The sequence below is a fragment of the Suncus etruscus genome, chromosome 7 (genome assembly GCF_024139225.1).
Source record: "Suncus etruscus isolate mSunEtr1 chromosome 7, mSunEtr1.pri.cur, whole genome shotgun sequence".
In the NCBI taxonomy this organism is placed as follows: domain Eukaryota; kingdom Metazoa; phylum Chordata; class Mammalia; order Eulipotyphla; family Soricidae; genus Suncus; species Suncus etruscus.
The window spans coordinates 11,570,063-11,579,914 of NC_064854.1; the positions used below are offsets into that span (position 1 = coordinate 11,570,063).

General features: G+C 46.1%; 1 protein-coding gene across 1 annotated transcript in view; it reads right to left on the reverse strand.

The window, feature by feature from the left end:
* DOK5 (docking protein 5) overlaps positions 1–3,943 on the reverse strand; it is a 147,790-nt gene extending 143,847 nt beyond the window's left edge. Inside the window, exon 1 of the mRNA XM_049776275.1 lies at positions 3,752–3,943. Within this exon, the coding sequence (XP_049632232.1) occupies positions 3,752–3,817 (66 nt within the window). The 5' untranslated portion in view covers positions 3,818–3,943. The remainder of the gene's footprint in view (positions 1–3,751) is intronic.
* Between the last annotated feature and the right edge of the window lie 5,909 nt (positions 3,944–9,852).

Below are 9,852 nucleotides of genomic sequence, written 5' to 3' on the forward strand. Positions count from 1 at the left end.
GCCTTCCTCACTCCCATCAGTCTGCCTGCTAGTTTCCTTCCATCATCCTTCCTTCCTTTTTCCCTTCCTTTTTCTTCCTTACTTCTTTCCTCCTTACTTCCTTTCTTCCTTCCTTTCTTTTTCCTTCCTTTTTTCTTTTTGCCATCCTTCTGTCCTTTCTTTCTTCTTCCTTCCTCCTTCCTTTCTTCTTCCTTCCTTCTTTCTTCCTTTTTTCCTTTCTTTTTTTTTTTGGTTTTGGGTCACACCCGACAGTGCTCAGGGGTTACTCATGCCTCCACTCTCAGAAATTGCTCCTGGCAGGCTTGGGGGACCACATGGGATGCCGGGATTTGAACCAATGACCTTCTGCATGAAAGGCAAATGCCTTACCTCCATGCTATCCCTCCAGCCCCTTTCCTTCCTTTTCTTTTTCCTTCTTTTTTCTTTTTTCCATCCTTCCTTCCTTCTTTCTTCTCCCATTTCTTCTTCCTTCCTTTCCTTCTTTTTTCCATCCCTCTTTTCCTTTCCAGGTATGCATGAAAGGTCTCTGGGAAATTCTCTCCATCATAGAGAAATGCACAAGACACAGCCCTTGATGTGCTCTGTCTAAAAACACCAGGTTAATGATGTGCACTCGCTCATCTGAGTATAAAATCTTCCAGCGCTTTAGTGGATTAGCCACATAATTATAGACAGCTGCTCCCCCCCCTCCTTTCCCCAGACCCCCTCACCCCCAAGAGAAACATTATCATTCCTGAGCAAACACTGTCCCGGGGGTAAAGACCCAAACCACCAGAAGCCAATGGAGATTAAGCTCAGGAATGAAGATGTAAAGATAATGAGATTTTTTTTAAAGTTAAATGGCATTTCATTAAACTTTGGGGGGGTTGAAAAGATAAAAAAGGAAGGCCATACAGATTTGATTATTTCATCAGCTAAAATGTTTAGGTTTTTAGTCATAACTGACCATTTATCTGCAAAGCTATGAGAATGTGCTTGGTCTTTGCTGGTTTCCTGTTCCATGGGAAGGGGGAACTAGTGATATATATATATATAATTTTCAAAACTATTCAGTGAACAGAGAACAGTGAACAGAGATAGCATGGAGGTAGGGTCTTTGCCTTGCATGCAGAAGGACAGTGGTTCAAATCTCAGCAACTCATATGGTCCCCCGAGCCTGCTGGGAGCAATTTCTGAGCATAGAGCGCTGCTGGGTGTGACCCAAAGAAAAAAACTATTCAGTGAAAATATCTAGCAACATTTAGCCTCTGGACACTTCACCAATAGTAAGAGAAAGATCAATAATCCGTACATTCTTCATCGTAATTCACCTTTGATTGGGCTAAGAAAATAACATGGTTGGAAGCAACCCTGTTTCTTTTGCATTTTTTCAGCTACTATTTCCTTCAGTGTACACTGTCCAGTCTAGAAAATAAAGGCTGAGAGGCCATCTGGATGCATGTAAGGATGATCATTATACGTGATACAAATTGAAGCAGAACTGGTCCTCTTCTCTCTCTTCCAAACTTAGAGAAAACATTCCCCGGCACAACAGCTGCCTACCATGAAATGTTGCTTTCTTGTTTAATTATAAACCCTCCCAACATGCTTTTAATCTGCAGACACTTGTCTGGATTCCATTAATAAGACCACTGTGCCCTATTAGTTCCTAGAGGGGGGTAAGAATGACAAAGTCACACATTCCCTCTATAGTCAGACGCTGATTTCAGTGAGCTGTGATTGTCCAATCTGGCCCAGCTAGGACACGTGTCCCTCTTGTCGAGGCTCAGATATCCCACTTGCCCTGCCTGTTCCTGGACAGCCCACAGAAATCCTGTGCTTTCACTTGCCCCACTTTGGCCATAAGATAGCTCTCTCCCAGAAGGATCCTTCCCCCTGGATGAAAACTTAAACTCTTGGTGTTTGGGGGCAACTGGCTCATTGATCCCATCTCTGTTCCCCATCTCTAGCAATCAATGACATCCCAAGACCCTTTTTTAAAATGACATCCCAAGACATTGTTTTAAAAAAATAATAATAACCTGGTAATAAAAAAAAAATCAGTGTTCACAGATCAAGCCAGATATCTGGGGTTGGAATTTCAACCTTTTCTCTCCATGAGCAAAAAATCCACATTCAATCATAATTTCGAGAGCTGTTTTCACGACAGACAAAAATGAATAAATCCTCGTGAACTGAACTTCTGGCTGACTGACATTGCTGGGAAGAGATGACTTCCTTTTCTTTTGCTCCAAATACCTGACACACCACGCGACACACACACACACACACACACACTCACAACACCATGTCATACGTGATAATACAACACCATGAGCTGGAGAGTTTTAGTAACTAGTCTTTCAACTAAATCACGCCATCAATCCTCATGAATAATTCACGACTGCTGCATTAATAATACATATCCCCTGCCTATCAGAATGCTTCGAAACAGACACGGCTGTTTCCTGTCAACTTCATCAATTCGGAGCATGGAACTGTCTGAAATTAGAAAGGGGTGTTTTCTTTTTCTTTTTTTCTTTTCCTGCTCTTCGGAAGATCACATATAGCTGGTCCAGAAGATGACCAGAAAACAAAAAGTTCCTATTATTGCTTTGCAGCGAGGCTCAGGTGAGCAATCCAGGCGACCAATGCGTGCACAGATGAGAAAACATTGGCAGAAGAGAAAAATCAGAGAAACTTTGGCAGGGCAGATGGAGCTGAGGAAGTTGTTACATGGCTCCCTAATTATTTTGATTCATAAATTCATGATAACAGAGGATTTAACTGCTAAAAAAATATAGTAAGCAGCAAGTGGAGGGTTTGGGAGGCACCCAGGAGTGACCAAACAACCAAACCATCAAGCTAGAGCGCTCTTAGTCCCCTGAGCGCCCCCAGACCATGGGGACACGTATGTTCCATTCATTTTCAGTCCAGTGAGTCTGACATCTCAAAAAGCCCAGAGACCCATAGGGGAAAGAGAAAGAAAGAACGATGGCCCAGACATGCAATTCCAGGTGAAGACAAACTAGTGCATCATGTCAGCTTAGGAAATCATTCGTCTTTGGGCTCTGAACCCAAACCTCAGAATCTTTATAGGCTAACAACTTTGGATGCGCATGGAAAATAGCTCCAACTTATCCTATTCCCCCCCACACCGTCACCCCCATTCCATAAACAAAAGCAACACTGGACATGAGGCACAGAGAAATGGAAGACGATTTGCTTTCCATCTCCCCAGCATCCTTCCCTCCTCCTCCTACTGGGTGGGGATCTGGGGGGGTCCCACCCAGCCAGCCTGACACCCCACCTCGGGGTGTCACCCCAGATCCATTCATTCATTCATTCATTCATTCCCATCTTCAGCCCACACCCAAGAAGCCAGATCCTAGAAGCCCCTTAAGTCACACCCGCGGGGCTACCCAGAAAAAAATTTCTGGGCAGAAGCGGGGTGCCAATGCAGACTCGGTAGAGATAGAGGAACCCCAAGGAGAGCGTCTGGGACCCCTGTCCCTGCTCCTGAGTCACAGGGGCCACAGGGTAACAGGGTCCCATCGGGTGCGCCCCAATCCTCCCCTGGAAAAGTTAAGTTGGAGGCGCACAGAAGCAGCCAGGTGGGGTCCCAGGTGGGGCCTGCGGCAGGTGCTTCGCCCCCCTTCTCATGCCAGTACCCCGATTTCTCAGCTCCAGCTCCCCAGCTGGATCCCGAACCAGGCTGGACCGGGCCCCGCATCACCCACCCCGGGGACACTGCGCCCCAAGACGCACTCACCCCCAGGCGGCGGCTCCGGATGCGCACGTAGCCCTGCTTCACGATGTCGTTGAACGGGGACGCCATCCCGCGCCCCGACGCCCCGGGACCGAGTGGGGGGCGCGGCGCGGGGGGCTGCGGGGCTGCGGGAGTCGCCGAGGGGCGTCCCCGACCCGGCCCGGCCCGACCCGACCCGCCCTGCCAGCGGCCGCCGCCCGCAGCCGCTGCCGCTGCCGCTGCCACCGCGCCGCCCGCCCGGAGCGGCCGAGTCAGCTGACGCCGCCGCCACCGCCTGCCAGCAGCAGGAGGAGGAGCAGGAGGAGAGGGAGAAGGAGGGAGGAGGGAGAGGGAGGAGAGAAGAGAGGGGAAGACAGGAGGAGGGGAGGAGGGAGAGGAGGGAAGAGAGAAAGAGAGAGGAAGGAAGAGGAGATGGAGGAGGAGAAGAAGGAGGGAGGAGAGAGGAGGGGAGAGAGGGAAGGGAGAGGGGAAGACAGGAGGGAGAGGAAAGGGAGAGGAAGAAAGAAGAAGAAAGGAGAGGGAGAAGAGGGAGGAGGAAAGGGAGGAAGAATGGAGGAGGAGGGAGGGAGGGGAAAGGTAAAAAAAGGTCAAGAAAGAGGGGAAGACAGGAGATGGGGAGGAAGGAGAGGAGGGAAAGGAGGAAGGAGGAAGGGAAGAGGAAGAGAGAAGAAGGAAGAGGAGAGGGAAGAAGAATAGAAGAGAGAGGGAGTAGGGGAGAGAGGGAAGGGAAAGAGACAGAGAAAGAGGGGAAGACAGAAGGAGGGGATGAAGGAGAGAAAAGAGAGGAGGGAAAGGAGGGAGGAGGAGGAAGGAGGAGGTGAAGGAGGAAGAATAGAGAAGGAAGAGGGAGGAGGGGAGAGGGAAGAGAGAGGGGCAGAGAAAGGGGAAAACAGGAGGAGGGGAGGAAGGAGAGGAGGGGAAAAGGAATGAGGAAAGGGTAGAGGAGGCGAGGGAGAAAGAAGGGAAGGAGGAGGACAAGAGAGGAGAAGAGGAAGAAGAGCAGGAGAGGGAGGAAGAGAGGGAGAAGGGAAGGGAGGAGTGGAAAAGAGGGAGGAGAGGAGGGAGGAGGGGGCAAAGAGGAAGGAGAAAGGGATGAAGAAAAACCTCTCAAGTGCCCTGGCTCCCAGGCTTGGAGACCACCCCAAGGAGACTCTCCTGACTATGCTTACCACCTCCCTTCATCTCCAGTCCCCATCCTGTGCCTAGGCCATCCCTATTCGACTGGGGAGACCCAGGATTGGGGCCCCCAACCCAATTCTACTCCTGAGCTTTCTGGAGGAGATAGTGCTCCATCTCCCTGCTGTGCACCGGGTCTGATTTTAGGAGCAGAGACCAGTTCTCTGGATGCCCAGGCCTCTCCCAACAGGGCTGATTCTGACCTGGGGGTGGGGGCTGGAGGGGAGGGACTTGTTTGTCTTGGGCATCCTCGTGGTGTTGCCATGGTTTGCCATGACTTTGGCTAAGGAAGGAAGGAAGAGCTCAGGCTCTTCCATACATGTCTTCCTTGGCAGCAGGACACAAATGAGCTTGGGCAAGATCACCCACCAGTACCACTTTCCAGGTTGGAGCAGGTGTTTCTGCCCAGATGCCAGTTTCCAGGGCTGGGGGGTAAGGACAGTCACCTCCAATCCAGCCTAGGTTCCTCTCAGGGTACAGCTCTAAAGCCTTGAAGTTTCCCTATTCTTTATGAGGTATCTCTGAGCCTAATTCCAACCTCCCTAAGCCTAGCACACAGCTCTCTCCCTTATAATGGGCAGGCCACGTTGCCCGAAGTATACTCAGATTTTGGCTACTCTTAACCTGCCACACTCCCTTTCCTTAAGAATCCTTGTGTAGATGAAGATGAATAATTCCCAGGCATTTGTCTGCCAGTGCTGTGCTAAATCCTGAAGAAGAGAGGGACTTGCCTGGTCCCCTGGAGCTAGGACTCAAGGGGGATGTGTAATCCCAACCCCCAGACCAGCTTTTGCTGGTAAACACTGCCCTAACACTTTCTAAGAAGCAGATGGCAATGGTGAGGATGTCACTATTTGGTTTCCAAGGAAGCTCTTTCCAAGGATTTGTCCACAAAGGCAGAACCAGGTCAGAAACTTGACAGTTCTATCCTGGGTGTGATCAAATCAAAGTTGGGTGACCTTTGGACAGAGCTGTTGAGAAAAAGATTCATTTTTATTTAGCAGATTGCTTGAACTGGCGACTTGCAGAGGCCTTTAAATTTTAAGATTATATGAACCTTTCCTTGCTGGCTGGAAATTCTAGTTTTTAATCACCTTGACTTGAGGGATGCCATTGGAAAAAAAAAAGACACAAGAATGTGGCCTAGAAAAACAGAACCCATGAGACAAAAACCGTATATTCTAACAGGGAGACCTCTTGAAATAGCAAACCATTAGCTCTGTCTTCATGTGGCCCTTTGAGGTAAATGATGTGTAAGTTGAAATTGTTTACCCAGAGGAGGAGTGATAAAAATCATATGGATAATTGCTTCTGAAGATTTAGAACTTGAAAAAAAGTCAGCCGTGGTAGACATGAAACAGGCATTTGTAGAAGGCAAATCTTGGTAGATGAAATTCACAGTATTATGAACACAAAGAACCAAAGTATTTGGGCAGGAAGGAGTTTGGTGTGAATGGGGCTAGAGTGGTGGCGCAAGCAGTAGGGTGTTTGCCTTGCATATGACTGATCTAGGACAGACCGAGGTTTGATCCCCCAGCGTCCCATATGGCCCCCCAAGTCAAGAGCGATTTCTGAAGGCATAGCTGGGAGTAACCCCTGAGCATCACTGGGTGTGGCCCAAAAACCCCGAAAGAAAGAAAGAAAGAAAGAAAGAAAGAAAGAAAGAAAGAAAGAAAGAAAGAAAGAAAGAAAGAAAGAAAGAAAGAAAGAAAGAAAGAAAGAAAGAAAGAAAGAAAGAAAGAAAGAAAGAAAGAAAGAAAGAAAGAAAGAAAGAAAATAAGGAAGGAAGGAAGGAAGGAAGCAAGGAAGGAAGCAAGGAAGGAAGCAAGGAAGGAAGGAAGGAAGGAAGCAAGGAAGGAAGGAAGGAAGGAAGAGAGAGAGAGAAAGAAAGAAAGAAAGAAAGAAGAAAGAAGAAAGAAAGAAAGAAAAGAAAGAAAGAAAGAAAGAAAGAAAGAAAGAAGAAAGAAAGAAAGAAAGAAAGAAAGAAAAAAGAGAGAGAGAGAGAAAGAAAGAAAGAAAGAAAGAAAGAAAGAAAGAAAGAAAGAAAGAAAGAAAGAAAGAAAGAAAGAAAGAAAGGAAGAAGGAAGGAAGGAAGGAAGGAAGGAAGGAAGGAAGGAAGGAAGGAAGGAAGGAAGGAAGGAATAAGAAGAAAGAAAGAAAGAAAGAAAGAAAGAAAGAAAGAAAGAAAGAAAGAAAGAAAGAAAGAAAGAAAGAAAGAAAGAAAGAAAGAAAGAAAGAAAGAAAGAAAGAAAGAAGGAAGGAAGGAAGGAAGAATGAAAGAAGAAAGGAAGAATGAAAGGAGTTTCTGAGAATGATTCAAGATAACAAAATGACTGAGAGTATTGAATTTAAGAAATCGAATCCTTGTTCAAGGAAGCTAATCAGCAGCCATCAATACTTAAACTGTGGAGAAACAAAAGTTTACCCTGAAAATTATGAAAATAGACATAAAGAAATGAGGAGTTATGTAAATTCCAACACTCAATTGGATGTGTAGTTTTCTATGTCAGTTTGTGATGCAGTGAAATAGATATACATGGGGATCTACAGTTCGTTGTTCTACTCATCACAGAGCAGAGAGTGACATGAATTAATCCAGAACATGCAATCCAACCACGGCAGATGGAGGAAAGGAGTGATTCGCAGAACAGCATAAATGTGTTGATGGACGTGCAGCACCAGACATTGCCCAACAAACACATTATTGTACAATTGGGGTGGGCGTTTAGTTTGAGTTTTGGAGCCACATTTGGTGAGGCTTAGGTTCTACTCCAGCGTGATTCTTGGGGGGCTGGCAGGATTGGAGGGAAGGCTCCAGTGCCAGGTATCAAGCCTGGAGCTCCTAAATTCAAAGCCTGTAGTTCCTATCTTCAAAGCATGCATATTTATTGCTTAAGCTGCCACCCCAGACCCACAATGCCACAGATAAAATCATTTTTATCTCCCTTTTTTAAACTCCCTTTTTTAACAGTCAGAACTAGTGATTTATTGTATCTATTTCCGTTTGCTTCCTCAGCATCCAGATTTCCAGCTTCCAAGCAGGCTGGTCCTTGTCACTGAGTCCCTTCATCCACTGCTCGAAGTATATGTGTGCAGCCTGGTTTAGACTTTCCTTCAGGGCCACTGACTGGTTCAGGGATGAACATGTGACCTAGATGAAGGACTAAGCATCATTCGCATGAGTTTTTGACTGAGATGCTGAATTCAGGGACCACTTGGAAAGGAAATTTAAATGGATGGATCTGGATGGATGGATTAATTGCAAAAGCAGATAAAGAAGCAAACCATTGGTGCTATGGGCCTTCATTGTCTATAGCTAGAGCAATACAGTGTAGAACTGAGACATGGTCTGCTTAGAAAGTCTTGCTTTGGGGCCAGACTGATAGCACAGTGGGTAGGTGGGGCAATTGCCTTGCATGTGGCAGTTCTGGTTTAATCCACAGCATCCCATATGCCATTACCACCAGGAATGACATCAAAGCCAGAAGTACTCCCTGAGCATCACCAAAGTGTGACCCCAAAAAAAAAAAACAAAGAAATCTTGCCTATTAAGAGTCTTTAGGTCCACCAAACATCAGGGGAAAAAACCTTGGCAAATGTAAATGCTTTTTATTTTATTTATTTATTTATTTATTTATTTATTTATTTATTTATTTGGTTTTTACTGTTTGGGGGTCACACCCGGTGGCGTTCAGGAGTTACTCCTGACTCTGAGCTCAGAAGTTGTTCCTGGGGCCAGCGGTAAGGTGGTGCTAGAGGTAAGGTGTCTGCCTTGCAAGTGCTAGTGTAGGACGGACCGAGGTTCGATCCCCCGGTCTCCCATATGGTCCCCCCAAGCCAGGGGTGATTTCTGAGCGCACAGCCAGGAGGAACCCCTGAGCATCAAACGGGTGTGGCCAAAAAACCAAAAGAAAAAAAAAAGAAGTTGTTCCTGGCAGGCATGGGGTGGAGGGGACCATATGGGATGCTGGAATTCGAACCAGGGTCTGTCCTGTGTTGGCCGTGTGCAAAGCAAATGTCTTAACGCTCTGCTATCACTCTGGCCTCTAATGTAAACAAATTTTTTAAGTGAGAGAAGCAAACTAAGTCCTGGCAACACCATTGAAATTTCCTCATCCAATTTTCCAAATCTAGCATGGTATTTAGTGCATGTGAAGCACTAATACAGTGAACCCCATATAGCATGACTTAAAGTTAAGTACAAATTTATATCTCCCTCATGAAGCAGTACAGGTGGGTAGGTTGTTCAGGTCAAAATATCCAATTAAGAAGGAAAGTCAGTCATATGAAAATCAAGCTAGTGGTCCAGCTCCACATCCTATGGTTTCTGCCTTGTTCTAATTAAAGCAGCTTCCCCAATGAGCACAAAGTTAAAATTGTCTCCAAATAAATTCTCTAGATGTTTCAAACATCTTTCTCTTGAGTTCCACCAACATTTGTTCCAAATTCTCCCTGGAGTCTCATTTTTCAGGGGAGAATGAGAAATCAGAGTGTGTGGCTCTAGTTCTGAAAGGACAAAAGAGAATTTTTAGTAGGTGAGGCTATAAGGGTTTTTGACCTCATCCATGCCCTCTCACACAAGTTAAAAACACTCCTTTTTGGCTTAAGCCAATCCAGATTGAGGTATTTTGCCACTTCAGTCAAAGAAATCCTATGGAAGGCACATAGTCCTATTATTTTAAGCCTCAAAAAGATCAATAAAAGTGTAGACAGACACACCTACAACAACCAGATTATTGAGAAAATTGCAACTTTTTGGTAGCAATTTCCCCTATAACTATATTGATGTGGAAGGGATCTCAGTTAACTGGGCTGGTCTCCACCTTTTAAAGATGATTTATCTCCTAATCCTGGTGGAGGGGGTGTTGAGGGACCACCATGACACCCACCATGGGTTGGGCACTAGACAAAATCAGCATTTTGTGTGG